This window comes from Macaca mulatta, chromosome 4 (assembly GCF_049350105.2).
Source record: "Macaca mulatta isolate MMU2019108-1 chromosome 4, T2T-MMU8v2.0, whole genome shotgun sequence".
Lineage (NCBI taxonomy): Eukaryota > Metazoa > Chordata > Mammalia > Primates > Cercopithecidae > Macaca > Macaca mulatta.
This window is the reverse complement of record NC_133409.1, coordinates 152,141,968-152,156,089: the sequence shown is the minus strand read 5'-3', so window position 1 is coordinate 152,156,089 and position 14,122 is coordinate 152,141,968. Positions and strand designations below refer to the sequence as shown.

Here is a 14,122-nt window from a genome sequence, read left to right as displayed (position 1 = left end):
CTGTGTGAGTGGGTTCCTTGGTAACTGCCTCCTGCACCTCCCTCTGAACCCACTTCCCATCTTCCTTTTTTCCTCCCTCTCCCCATTCCATTTCCCATCACCTATTTTGCCCAGCATTGTGTTCTGTTTCTGCATAATCCAGGCCTTTGCCTGTGGGACCTCAGGTGATGCATGAATGTCTGAGTACATGAACCTTCTCAACTCATAGGGGTGCTCTGCTGGAGGCCTGGAGGGAATGCAGTCAGGCCAGGGGTGCTGAACCTTTTTTGTGCCATAAACCCATTTGGCAGTGTGTAGCGGTCTGCTGAGTACTCCTCAGAATTAGGTTTTAAAACCTATAAAATGAGCCAGGTGCAGTGGCTCACCCTTGTAATCCCAGCACTTTGGGAGGCTGAGGTGGGTAGATCAGTTGAGTCCAGGAGTTTGAGACCAACCTGGCCAACATAGTAAAACCACATCTCCACTAAAGATAAAAAATTAGCATGGCATGGTGGCATGCACCTGTAATCTCAGCTACTCAGGAGGTTGAGGCAGGAGAAATGCTTAGAACCCGGGAGGTGGGGGTTGCAGTGAGCTGAGATCACACCACTGTGCTCCAGCCTGGGCAACAGAGTGAGACTCTCAAAAACAAAACAAAAACAAAACCCATAAAATGTATAGGATTATAAATGAAACCAATGGAAACAGTTTACCAAACTGCTAAAAAATTATGAAACTAATGTGCTGCTTTTTAATGTATTTAATAAGATCTAAAAACAGGTGTAATAAACTACTGACACTTTTCAAATACTAATGAGCATAAACCATATTTGAGATTTCTACAACAATCACAGTGAGCCATAAAAGTAGCTGTGGTGTCAGTGACAAGTCACAGGTACTGCTAATACTACTGGTGGTTTTACCCATATTCATAATTGAAGGAAATGCTAAATTTCTATTAGAGGTTAGTAAAAGGTGTAATTCTTTTTCTTGTCCAAATTTTAGAACCCATCTGGCTCCCCAGGGTCTGGAAATCCCAGGGGAGAATCCCTGGGTTATGCTGATAGAGTGTGCAAATGCCCCAGTGGGGGCGGGGGATGGGTTGTTGGAATGGAAACCAGAACCAAGAGCCTCAATTATCTCAGCGGCTTGGAAGGATGAGCTGCAACCATCAAGAGAGCAATTAACAAAGGGTTCAAATTTGGTTGGAAAGAAAAAATTGGCCAGCGGGGTGGCTCATGCCCTGTAATCCCAACACTATGGAAAGCTGAGGTGGGAGGATTTCTTGAGCCTAGGAGTTTGGAACCAGCCTGGGCAACACAGTGAGCCCACTCTGGCCCCCATTTCTAAAAAAAAAAAAAAAAAAAAAAAATATATATATATATATATATAAAATTAGCTGGGCTCAGTGGTGTGCACCAGCAACTCAGGAGGCCGAGGTGGGAGGATAACTTGAGCCCAGGAGGTTGAGACTGCAGTGAGCCATGATTGCACTGCTTCACTCCAGCCTGGGTGACAGAGCAAAACCCTGTCTCAAAATAAAAAGAAAATTAAAAAAAAAAGTCAGTTGCAGGGATGGGACAAGGCAGACCCATTCTGATGGCCATTCATGTGAAATAAAGACCCTGGGGTTTTGGTTGATGATACTCACAAAATGAGCCAATTGGATAATGAGGATCACAATAAAGATAAATCAATGTGAAGTTGAATTAATAGGCCCTTGGGGCCTAGGTCATGAATCTAATAGTCCTGCTAAAACCTACACAGGTCAAACCACTGTGCACTATGATTTAAGTTGTGCACCGATAGGTTAGAGTTTAGAGGCCAGATCCCAGAATAATGAGCAATGGAAGCCATGGCAGTGAGCCTGATAACCCCAAATCTCTGAGCCCAGAACTGTCTTTCAAGCAGAAACACCTGGAGTTAATTTTTTTTTTTTTTTTTTTTTTTGAGACTGGGTGTTGCTCTGTTGCCCAGGCTGGAGTGCAGTGGTGCAATCTCGGCTCACTGCAACCTCCGCCTCCTGGGTTCAAGCGATTCTTCTGCCTCAGCCTCCCAAGTAGCTGGGATTACAGGTGTGCGCCACCATGCCCGCCTAATTTTTTTGTATTTTTAGTAGAGACAGGGTTTCACCATATTGGCCAGGCTGGTCTCAAACTCCCAACCTTGTGATCCACCCACTTCGACCTCCCAAGGTGCTGGGATTACAGGCGTGAGCCACCGTGCCCAGCCCCACCTGGAGTTAATTTAAAAGTCAGGCCCAGCTTGTCCAAACCTGCTCCTCCTCCACAGTCTACTGACTCAGTGAGTGGTAGCATCATCCACTTAGCTGCACAAGCCACACAAATGGCATCCCTGACACTCCTTCTCCCTTACCTTCCACCTCCCAAGTCCAGTCCAGCACAAAGCGCTGTTGATTGTGCCTCCCTAATCTCCCTGGAACTCGTCCTCTCTGTCTCCGTCGCCCTCCTGGCACACGCTGCCTCCATCTTGCCTGGACTCCTGCAGTAGTCTCCCAGCTGGTCACCCAGATCTGCCTCTGCTCCCCTCTGGGTTGTTTTCAGCCCTGCAACCACAGTTATCTTTAAAGCACATAAATCTGACCCTAATCCTTCATTTCAAATCCAGCAGTGGCTTTTCATTACCCTTAGAATACAGAACGAAATCCTTCTGGCCAAGGTTGGCCCCCACATACCTCTCCAGCACCCTCCCTCAACTGATTGCTCTCCTCTGTGACCACTGGCCTTCTTTCAGATTCGCCCAGTGGGCCACAGTACTTCCTGCCATGTGGCCTTCAGGGTATGCTGTTCCCTCACCTGGAACAATGTTCCCTGCTGTCTGTGCCTTGTTAACTCCTGCTTGCCCTTCAGCAGTCTTTCCTGACTTCCCCAACTAGGTCAAATCCCCTACTGATAATCTCAGAGCACATGAATCTCTTCTTTGTAGCATTTATTACGTGTGTAATTTTACATATCTTTTTATACCTGCCCCTCCCACTAAACTATAAGTTGCACATGGGCAAATTCTTGGAACACAGGGCTCAATATTGGTTGAAAGAAAGAATTGTATCAAATATCTGACAGACTAACAGATTCTATGTAGTTACAGAACTAGAACTAGGATTAATAAGTGAAAGTTACAATAATGATGATAATATATTACTGAGCATCCACTATACGTCAGGTATTGAAATTACTACATATTATATCTTACTTAATACAATATATGAAGTAGCTGAAATTATTTCACAGAGAAGAAAATTCTGTTAGGTTAAATAACTTGCCCAAAGTAGCACAGTTAGTCAATGGTAAAGCCTGTGGGAAGTGGGTTTGTGGGTTCCTGGCTCTCTGTTCTTTTTTTTTTTTCGAGATGAAGTCTTGCTCTGTCACCCAGGCTGGAGTTCAGTGGCGCTATCTCAGCTCACTGCAACCTCTGACTTCTGGGTTGAAGTGATTCTCCTGCCTCAGCCTCCTGAGTAGCTGGGATTACAGGCGCCTGTCACCATGCCCGGCTAATTTTTTTATTTTTAGTAGAGATGGGGTTTCACCATGTTGGCCAGGCTGGTCTTGAACTCCTGATCTTGTGATCCACCCTCCTTGGCCTCCCAAAGTGCTGGGATTACAGGTGTGAGCCACCGCCCCCGGCCCTGGCTCTCTGTTCTTTCTCTCCAGGATGCTGCCTGAGGGAAGGAGGTCATGAGTTCCCTAGCACAGGAATTCTCTTTTTTGAACTACCACGCCCACTAACACGCTGGCCAACATGGTGAAATCCTGTCTCTACTAAAAATACAAAAAAAAATTAGCAGGGCATGGTGGTTCACGCCTGTAATCCCAACGACTCGGAAGTCTGAGGCACAAGAATTGCTTGAATCTGGGAGACAGAAATTGCAGTGAGCTGAGATCGCGCCACTGCATTCGGCCTGGGTGACAGAGAAAGACTCTGTCCCCCCACCCCCTCCAAAAAAGCTGTGCCTATTTCACTTTTTTTTTTTTTTTTTTTTTTTTAAATTTGAGACAGAGTCTCATTTTGTTGACCAGTCTGGAGTACAATGGTGTGATCTCAGCTAGCTGCAACCTCTGCCTCCAGGGCTCAAACAACTCTCCTGCCTCAGCCTCCCAAGTAGCTGGGCCTACAGGCATGCCTCCTCATGCCCAGCTAATTTTTGTATTTTTTGTAGAGACAGGGTTTCACCATGTTGCCCAAGCTGGTCTCAAACTTTGGTGCTCAAGCGATCTGCCTGGCTTGGCCTCCCAAAGTGCTGAGATTACAGGTGTGAGCTACTGGACCAGACCTCAATTTTCAGCAAAGGTGTATGAGTATGCTCCTATACCCTGACGAACACTGAGGATGATAATCCTTAATTTCTTTTTTGCTAAACTTTTATATTTTAATTTTATTTATGTATTTATTTTGAGATAGAGTCTTGCTCTGTTGCCCAGGCTGGAGTGCAGTGGTGTGATCTCAGCTTACTGCAACCTCGGCCTACTGGGTTCAAGCGATTCTCCTGTCTCAGCCTCCCAAGTAGCTGGAATTACAGGCGCCAGCCACTATGCTTGGCTAATTTTTGTATTTTCAGTAGAGACGGGGTTTCACCATGTTGCCCAGGCTAGTCTTGAACTTCTGACGTCAAGTGATCCACCCGCCTCAACCTCCCAAAGTGCTGAGATTATAGGTGTGAGCCACTGCCTCCGGCCAATTTATTTTTATTTATTTATTTATTTATTTTTGAGACGGAGTTTCATTCTTGTTGCCCAGGCTGGAGTGCAATGGCACAGTCTCAGCTCACTGCAACCTCTGCCTCCCAGGTTCAAGTGATTCTCCTGCCTCAGCCTCCCAAGCAGCTGGGATTACAGGCTCCTGCCACCATGCCCGGCTAATTTTCATATTTTTAGTAGAGACAGGGTTTCACCATGCTGACCAGGCTAGTCTTGAACTCCTGACCTTAGGTGATCCACCTGCCTTGGCCTCCCAAAGTGCTGGCATTACAGGCGTGAGCCACGGCACTTGGCCTATTTATTTATTTTTAAGAGAGAGTCTAATTCTGCGGCCAGGCTGGAGTGCAGTGGTATAATTGTAGCTCACTGCAGCCTTGAACTGCTGGACTCAAGTGATCTTCCTACCTCAGCCTCTGGAGTAGCTAGGACTACAGGTGTGTGCACACCCAGCCAATTTCTTTTTCTCTTTTCTTCTTCCTCTTCTTCTTCTTTTTTTTTTTTTTTTTTTTTTTTTTTTTCGAGACAAGGTCTCCTCACTCTATAGCTCAGGCTGGAGTGCAGTGACATGATCACAGCTCAGTGCAGTGTTGACCTCCTGGGTCCAAACAATCCTCCTGCCTCAGCCTCCTGAGTAGCTGGGACCACAGTACCAGGCCTGGTCAATTTTTTGCATTTTGTTTTGTTTTGTTTTGTTTTTGAGAGAGTCTCGCTCTTGTTCCCCAGGCTGGAGTGCAATGGCGCAATTTTGGCTCACTACAAACTCCGCCTCCCAGGTTCAAGCGATTCTCCTGCCTCAGCCTCCTGAGTAGCTGGGATTACAGGCGCCTGCCACCATGCCCGGCTAATTTTTGTATTTTTAGTGGAGATGGGGTTTCACCATGTTGGCCAGGCTGGTCTTGAACTCCTGACCTTGGGTGATCCACCCGCCTCGGCCTCCCAAAGTGTTGGGATTATAGGCGTGAGCCACTGCGCCCAATTTTTTTATTTTTAAAACATTTCTGACATTTTGTTTAACTTTCTTTTTGCTTTGGTCAGTCTTTCTTTCTCTTTCCTTCTTTCCCCCTAACTACCCTTCCCTTCCTCTCCCCTCCCCAGTTCTCCCCTGTCCTTTCCTTTCTTCCCCTCTCCTTTTGCGACAGGGTCTCACACTGTTGCTCAGGCTGGAGTGCAGTGGTGCTATCACTACTCACTGCAGCCTCAATCCTTGGGCCCAAGTGATCCTTCTACCTCAGCCTCTTGAGTAGTTGGGACTGCAGGAGTACACCACTATACCCAACTAATTTTTGTTTTGTTTTGTTTTGTTTTTGAAGAGATGGAGTTTCTGTATGATGACCAGGCTGGTCTGGAACTCCTGAGTTAAAGTGACCCACCTGCTTTGGCCTCCCGAAGTGTTGGGATTACAGGCCTGAGCCACCCTGCCAGGCCTCTTTCTTTTCTTTTTCTTTCATTATTTCTTTTATTTTTTTAGCTGCTCCTTGCTGAGCAGGGCTAAGGAGTAAGCAGTGGTCTGCCCCAATGTTTCCATTATGTTTCTTTTTCTTATTGCTTTGTAACAGCTTTTTGTATTTTGTTTATTTCATCAATCATTTCTTCCTAGATTGTAAATTGTCTTTCAACCTTACCTAAAGTTTGCCATAAAGAAGCTTTGTCAATTTTTAGCTGTTCTTTGAAGATTTTAAAACATTAATTGCTAAAAAAAAAAAAAACAGGGACAACAGAAAACATGGGTGGGCTACAAAGTATAACAAAGTCTTACGTAGTCATCACCATTTTGATCTCTGGTCTCTTGCAAATGTGCTTCAAACCCCAGCTTGGGCACTTTCTGTCTGATTGTAGGTATTTTTTTTTTCCTTTTTTTTTTTTTTTAAGAGATGGGGGTCTCAGGCTGGGTGCAGTGGCTCACGCCTGTAATCCCAACACTTTGGGAAGCTGAGGCAGGTGGATCACCTGAGGTTAGGAGTTTGAGACTAGCCTGGCCAACATGGTGAAACCCTGAGACCAGCCTGGTCAACATGGTGAAACCCTATCTCTACTAAAAATACAAGAATTAGCCGGGCGTGGTGGTGCGTACCTGTAGTCCCACAGTTACTTGGGAGGCTGACGTAAAAGAATCACTTGAACCCAGGAGGCTGAGGTTGCCATGAGCTGAGATCATGCCACTGCACTCCAGCCTGGGCGACAGAGTGAGAGACTCCGTTTCAAAAAAAGAGAGAGAGAGAGAGAGAGGGAGAGAGCGCGCGATAGGGGTCTCACTCTGTCGCCCAGACTGGCGTGATCATAGCTCACTGTAGCCTCAAACTCCTAGTCTTCAGCGATCCTCCTGCCTCAGCCTCCCAAGCAGCTGGGGTCACGGGTCTGAGCCACCTCGCCAGGCTGCAGGCAAATTTCTTAATCTCGCCAGGCTCCAGTCTTCCAGTCTATAAAATGGGAATAACAAAATTTGCTTATAGGAATTTGCGGAAATGTGTAGTTCTGGGTTTGGGTGAAGACCTCTGCCTTTCTCTGTAGTAGGTTCATAAATCAAATCACAGCAGTCAGTGTCCTAAAAACTGACTTTATCTGGGTTTTCTAAGTAGACGGTTTGAGGAGTGGTGGAGAAAAAATTTGAGAAGAAATTAAGATTTATTGAGTACTTACCGCCAAGTAAGGTGCACTGGATCATGTTAATCGTTAACTCGTGGAAACTCTTCGGAGTGTGTACGCTTTCTTTCTTTTTCTTTTTTCTTTTTTTTTTTTTTGAGATGGAGTTTCGCTCTTGTCGCCCAGGCTGGTGTGTAAGGGCATTGTCTTGGCTCGCTGCAACCTCCGCCTCTAGGGTTCAAGCGATTCACCTGCCTCAGCCTCCCGAGTAGCTGGGATTACAGGTGCCCGCCACCACGCCCGGCTAATTTTTGTATTTTTAGTAAAGACGGGATTTCACCATATTGGCCAGGCTGGTCTCGAACTCCTGACCTCGGGTGATTCGCCCGCCTCGGCCTCCCAAAGTGCAGGGATTACAGCAGTGAGTCACCGCGTCCGGCCCGGAGTGTGCATTATCCCAATTTTACGGGGAGTAATTGTGCTCACGGAATCCAGTTTTGTGGTCCCTAAGTCTAATCGGTTCACCACCAAGTCGCCACAGCGCGCCTCCGCACGGAAGCCCTCCAGGCACTTCTACTTTCCCCGACCCGCCTCCCGCTCCATCGGGTTACATGCGCCGTTAGCAGCGTGGGCGGAGTTGGTTCTGGCAGAACCAACTGGTCCGGCTTCTGGTGTCTCCCGCTCTCTCAATTAAAAGCCGGCTCCTTGCCTTTCGGCTTCCCCACCGTGCCTTTCGGGATTTGTAGTCAGACGCACTTCAGCCGGCTCTAAGGAGAGCAAAGACAAGACTCCAATTCCCAGCATCCCCCGCGCCGGGAGTGTGCATCGTCTATTCTAATCCTCTTCACTTTTCCACTCCTCCCCTTACCTCCCTTCTCTTCTGAATTCTCCATTCTGGGCTCTTGCCTGTGAAATCTTTCGTCGCTTTCCCCATCTTTTCTTCGCATTTTTTCACCATCTTTCCCTCAGTTTCCAGGAGCCAATGCGAGACTTTGGCTCCGATTAAGCGACGGCCCGAGACTCGGGGTGCGCGAGGAGGATCGACAGAGTGGTGAGGGGACCTAGGAGGGCGGGAGTGGGAGAGGTATGAGAGAGACAGGTGAGTGAGAGGCGAGGAGTGGGAGGAAGGCAGGGAGAAGCTAGGAGATCGGAAGGCGTGGGTCAGGGTGAATGGGGTGAACTAGACTTGGGAAGGGAAAAGAGGTGGCTTTAGATTTGGGAAGCATGGAGGGGAGAGGTTACCGCCGTACTTAGCAGAAGTGGGCTAAGAGATAGAAGATAGGAAGTTCGGGTAGATTTGGAGCTTATAGACTGATCTGACCAGGAGGGATGGAAGAGAGAGGTGTGGGCTCAATTTTCTTTGTCTCTGTTTAGCCGAAGATGAGACAAGTCATTGAAATACAAAATGATCTTGCAAACACAGGACAGTTGACAATTCTGTCACTTGGAGCAGAGGAAAGACTGGAGTTGAAGGGCAGAAACAGGGTGAGGAGGCAAGAAAGGGATGGAGATTGGTCAGGTTTTTGAGAAACCAGAGGAATTGAGTGTCATGGGAAAGGAGGCCACAGAAAAGGTGGGGTTATTGTGGGGACTCATGGATCTGGAATCAGAAAGGTCAGGGGTGACACTGGCATGGATGGTGGGGGTGCGCTTCTGATGTCTGCATTCCTCAGGTGATGGAGAGCACCCCTTCAAGGGGACTGAACCGAGTACACCTACAATGCAGGAATCTGCAGGAATTCTTAGGGGGCCTGAGCCCTGGGGTATTGGACCGATTATATGGGCACCCTGCCACTTGTCTGGCTGTCTTCAGGTGAGGATCCCCTTCATGGCAGGGAAATGTAATGGGGTCTGCGGACTGGAATAAAATATAACAGATAAAAGTGTAGCAGGCTGGGGTAGGGGTGGGGACTCGGGGTGCGGCTTGGAAATTGCTCCAAAGTGTGGGGGCCAAAACAGCAGGACTGGTAAAGTTGTGGTGGAGTGAGATGAGATGTTTGAGAGTTAATTGAGGGCAGAGATGCAGATACAATGCAGCTTCTGATATTAACCTTTGACCTCTGTCCCTGTTCAGGGAGCTCCCATCCTTGGCTAAGAACTGGGTGATGCGGATGCTCTTTCTGGAGCAGCCTTTGCCACAAGCTGCTGTAGCCCTGTGGGTAAAGAAGGAATTCAGCAAGTAAGTCTCAGCCAGATACAAATTTCTCAACAGCTACATTTCCCAAACTACTGTTCCTTGGAGCACTTCCAGGACGTATTAATAGGTATATCACAAAACTTAAAAATAAATACATTTGGGAAACTCTGCATACTGCCTTTTCCCTTTTATTTATTTCCCAGCTGACCTCTTGCTTTCAGATGTATCTTCCCTCTTACAGAGTTATGTGTGATATCTGTAATAAGGCTCTGATAGGTAATGCAGTAAAGAATTTGTCTTCAGATACTAATATCACTCTGTGGAACAGTGTTCCAAGGATCAGCAAGTTCAGAACAGGCAGAGAGGTGGCTTTTATGGTCCTCCTTTTTGTTCTCCAAATACCCTGCTCACCTCTCTGCTTCTGTTCCAGGGCTCAGGAGGAAAGTACAGGGCTGCTGAGCGGCCTCCGGATCTGGCACACCCAGCTGCTCCCAGGCGGGCTCCAGGGCCTCATCCTCAACCCCATTTTCCGCCAGAACCTCCGCATTGCCCTTCTGGGTGGGTATGTCACTTCTCTCTCTTCCTAAGCTAGGGCAGGGGAACTGCTGCTTATTAAACCGCTAATTACAGTTTGGGAGGGGGAGCTCCTGGGGGCCTCCCCGGAACCTTGTGGTCTCCACGTTGGGAGCTCCTTTAGGAGTAAGTTGGATCAGCTGCAGTGTGTGGTGTAGGAAATGTCCCCCACTCATGGCCCCTGAGGATAAGGGTGGAAAGATGGCAGAAGGGTGGCAAGGAACACAGACAGGGTTCCTTACTCTTTTTTTGTTGTTTTGTTTTGTGTGTTTTTGAGACAGAGTCTCGCTCTGTCACCCAGGCAGAGTGCAGTGGTGCGATCTTGGCTCAATGCAGCCTCCACCTCCTGGGTTCAAGTGATTCTCCTGCCTCAGCCTCCTGAGTGACTGGGATTACAGGCAACCACCAGCTAATTTTTTGTATTTTTTGTAGAGATGGGGTTTCACCATGTTGGCCAGTCTGGTCTCAAACTCCTGACCTCAAGTGATCCGCCCATCTTGGCCTCCCAAAGTACAGGGATTACAGGTGTGAGCTCCTGGCCAGGGTTCCTTACTCTTGGCCCATCCTGGCCTTAGGGGGAAGGCCTGGTCTGATGACACAAGTCAGCTGGGACCAGACAAGCATGCCCGGGATGTTCCCTCCCTTGACAAGTATGCCGAGGAGCGATGGGAGGTAAGCACTTGGGACTGTGTGTGTCTCTGCTTGTGCTTCTACTTCCCATGGCCCTTGGGGCATGGTCTCCCTGTTCTCTTCTGTTCTTCAGGTGGTCTTGCACTTCATGGTGGGCTCCCCCAGTGCAGCTGTCAGCCAGGACTTGGCTCAGCTCCTCAGCCAGGCTGGGCTCATGAAGAGGTGAGGAAACCGGAGGTATAGCAGCTCTCTGCAGTGCCATCTCCTTGGGTCCCTAAGAAATGGTATCTGCGGCTAGTCAAGCTCAGAGGACATTAGCTGGAAAAGGCAAGCTGAGTAGAATACAGCCAGAGATACAAAGAAAAAATGTGAGCGGACAAGTGGGGGTAGTAGTCTTTCTCTGCATATCACCGTCATTGTCCCGGTCTTTGTCTGTAGTACTGAACCTGGAGAGCCGCCCTGCATTACTTCCGCTGGCTTCCAGTTCCTGTTGCTGGACACGCCGGCTCAGCTCTGGTACTTTATGTTGCAGTATTTGCAGACAGCCCAGGTGAGGACGCCGGGGCCACTTGCCAGCATGCTCTGCTCCTCTCAGGTCTCACTGAGAGATTCCTGCCTACAGACTGTTCCCTGATTTTCTCTTCTCTGTCCCTTTCTTCCCATTGTCTCCCTCCCATCCCTCCTCCTTTGTCTCTGCCTCTTTCTCCCTAGAGCCGGGGCATGGACCTAGTAGAGATTCTCTCCTTCCTCTTCCAGCTCAGCTTCTCTACTCTGGGCAAGGTAAGCAGGGGGCTGAAGGGTATAGAGATGGGAAGGAAAAAGCAAATTGTGGGGCAGTAGAGTGAGAAGATAAGAATGAACACAGAACGAGCAGAGGTGGATGGAGAAAGACAGAATGAATGATGGGGTTGGGGGTGGGTGGGTTGTGTTTTGGACCCCAGCTGGAAACCTCTGTTCCTCAGGATTACTCTGTGGAAGGTATGAGTGATTCTCTGTTGAACTTCCTGCAACATCTGCGTGAGTTTGGGCTTGTTTTCCAGAGGAAGGTATGAGCGCCTAGATGAGTGGCTTCCAGGGAAGAAACAGGGTGGTGTGTTGCCTTCGCCTTTAAAAAGGAGTGGGGTCCCGGGGAAGTAGCAGGAAGCAGTTGCCAGAACTGAATACTTGGGTCTCTTGGGGGAGAGAAGTTGGAGGTTGAGGTTCTGCATCTTGGGAGGGATCTGATATTTCAGGCAGGAAGATGTAAGGCAGTGAATTCTGAGACAAGGCATCTGCCTTTCTATCCTTTCCAGAGGAAATCTCGGCGTTACTACCCCACGCGCCTGGCCATCAATCTCTCGTCAGGTGTCTCTGGAGCTGGGGGCACTGTGCATCAGCCAGGCTTCATTGTGGTGGAAACCAATTACCGACTGTATGCCTACACAGGTGAGGCGGGACAGAGTGCCCCGGAAGAGAAGGTTGGGGGTGAAGGAATGCCAGTTTCTGTTCATGTTTACCTGGCAGTTTTCAGAGCTCTCTGACATTTCTCATGACACTTGAAAGAAGGGCTTGAGGGAGTCTGGGTGTGGGGGTGGCCTCCTCATCCTCTTTCTATCCCTGGCTCAGAGTCGGAGCTGCAGATTGCCCTCATTGCCCTCTTCTCTGAGATGCTCTATCGGTTCCCCAACATGGTGGTGGCGCAGGTGACCCGGGAGAGTGTGCAGCAGGCAATCGCCAGTGGCATCACAGCCCAGCAGGTATTCCCACTTGGGAGAGGTAGAGCAGGAAGACAGGCTGCACTTGGGCTGTGGGGCACAGAGGGTCACATTATGGAAGGCTAGCTCTGAGTCTGTTATAATAGGTGGTGGTGAGTTGTCTGTGTTTGAAAAGAAATGAAGGCTTTGGGTGTGAGAACAGGTAGACTCTTGAGGGGAAAGAAACATAGAGGGAGGAGGTATAGCTGTGGATTTGTGCCTTGGCACCACCACCTCCTAACTGCGTAAACTAGACATAGTTGTTTTGCTTCTGTGAGCCTCAGTTTCCTCATCTAGTAAGTGACAGTTCTTACCTCAGGGTTGCAGGGATAATTCATTGGAAGAATAGGCGTAAAGCATTGAGCTCAGCACCTGTCATGCAATAAGTGCTTAAAAAAAAAAAGTAGCTTTTGCTATTTTAAAGAAAGAAAAACAAAACATTACTGGAAAGGGTGAATGTGCCAGAAAAGGAATATCCCAAGTTGCTGGGAGCAGCAACTTGGGATAACAGCTGAACTGGGATGGGTAGAGTTGATGACAGGAGTTAGGAGTTTTTAGAATAAGCTGATGTTCCAGTGACATTAGGTGACAGCTCAGATGGCTTTCCTGCCTTCTTGCTGGAGCCCTCATGCCATTCTTGTCTGTTTTCCTAGATAATCCATTTCCTAAGGACAAGGGCCCACCCAGTGATGCTCAAACAGGTACAGACAGGCTCCAAGATGTCAGAGGCTGGCAGCTGGTGATGAGATGATGGAAAAGAAAAAGGGGCATCCAAATCTGGGGAAGAAGCGGAGGGCCGGGTTGTCTGGGGCAGTATTCCTGAGTCCCTACAGCCAACCCTTGCTCCTTGCAGACACCTGTGCTGCCCCCCACCATCACAGACCAGATCCGGCTCTGGGAGCTGGAAAGGGACAGACTCCGGTTCACTGAGGGTGAGTAGCTTCTGGTGGCCAAGTCTTGGTCACTGGCCAGAGAAAGGGCAGACAATTCAGTCTTGATAAAGTGTAAAAGCTTTTCATGCATTTTATTTTTTACTTCATGGACTAGGAGAGAAAAGCTGGCAAGACAGTTTTTTTGTTTGTTTGTTTTGGGGTGAGTCAGTAGTAAACAAATCGTCCCAAATCAATGCACTTTGGATTTGGCTAGGAGAGGGAATAATTCACAGTAATTTGTATTAGGCCTTTCTGAATATGGCCGGATCACACTGGTGTTAAGATGAACCCCTGAGCCGACAAGCATAGAGAATTAGTTTCTAAAATCGCGGTGAGGGCGAGCCCAGACCGCGTCCAGGGCTGCCATGAAGGAGCTGGGGGGATTCCCAACAGGAGCTCCGAGCTTCACTTTCTCGTCTTCTCCCCGCGCCCCTCCCGTCCTGCCAACCCCAGGTGTCCTGTATAACCAGTTCCTGTCGCAAGTGGACTTTGAGCTGCTGCTGGCCCACGCGCGGGAGCTGGGCGTGCTCGTGTTCGAGAACTCGGCCAAGCGGCTCATGGTGGTGACCCCGGCCGGGCACAGCGACGTCAAGCGCTTTTGGAAGCGGCAGAAACACAGCTCCTGAGAGCGCGGGACTTGGACCTCGGCGGGCGGGACCGGGCGGGGCGGGGCCTCAGAACTCAGGTGTTTTTTTATTTACGCGTCAGGGCTTTTCTTGTCTAATAAAGTTGTGATAGCTAGCAGTGCGGTCCCGGGCGCCTCCCGGTGGGGTTTGCATTCGCGGCGGACTCGCTCCTCTAGTCGACAGCCATTGGACCGGGAGGGAGAGGGTGGGGCCGAAG

At 48.9% G+C, this 14,122-nt stretch overlaps 1 protein-coding gene across 6 annotated transcripts; it reads left to right on the top strand.

Moving 5' to 3' along the window:
- Positions 1-8,128: 8,128 nt before the first annotated feature.
- Positions 8,129-14,023, top strand: GTF2H4 (general transcription factor IIH subunit 4). 6 transcript variants are annotated; one of them, XM_015135869.3, is made up of 15 exons: positions 8,129-8,325; positions 8,649-8,759; positions 8,948-9,087; positions 9,349-9,453; positions 9,842-9,973; positions 10,560-10,656; positions 10,748-10,836; positions 11,053-11,164; positions 11,326-11,394; positions 11,577-11,660; positions 11,907-12,039; positions 12,220-12,350; positions 13,001-13,048; positions 13,201-13,279; positions 13,733-14,023. In XM_015135869.3, the coding sequence occupies exons 2-15, from the start codon at positions 8,655-8,657 to the stop codon at positions 13,903-13,905; spliced, it is 1,497 nt and encodes a 498-aa protein (XP_014991355.1). In that variant the 5' UTR covers positions 8,129-8,325; positions 8,649-8,654; the 3' UTR covers positions 13,906-14,023.
- Positions 14,024-14,122: the final 99 nt, after the last annotated feature.

Excerpts from the sequence above, each read along its gene's own strand:
- GTF2H4 (XM_015135869.3), top strand. The coding sequence starts at position 8,655 with ATGAGACAAGTCATTGAAATACAAAATGATCTTGCAAACACAGGACAG. Across the intron at positions 11,661-11,906 it reads GGCTTGTTTTCCAGAGGAAG|AGGAAATCTCGGCGTTACTA; the intron begins GTATGAGCGCCT and ends TATCCTTTCCAG. Across the intron at positions 12,351-13,000 it reads GTGGCATCACAGCCCAGCAG|ATAATCCATTTCCTAAGGAC; the intron begins GTATTCCCACTT and ends CTGTTTTCCTAG.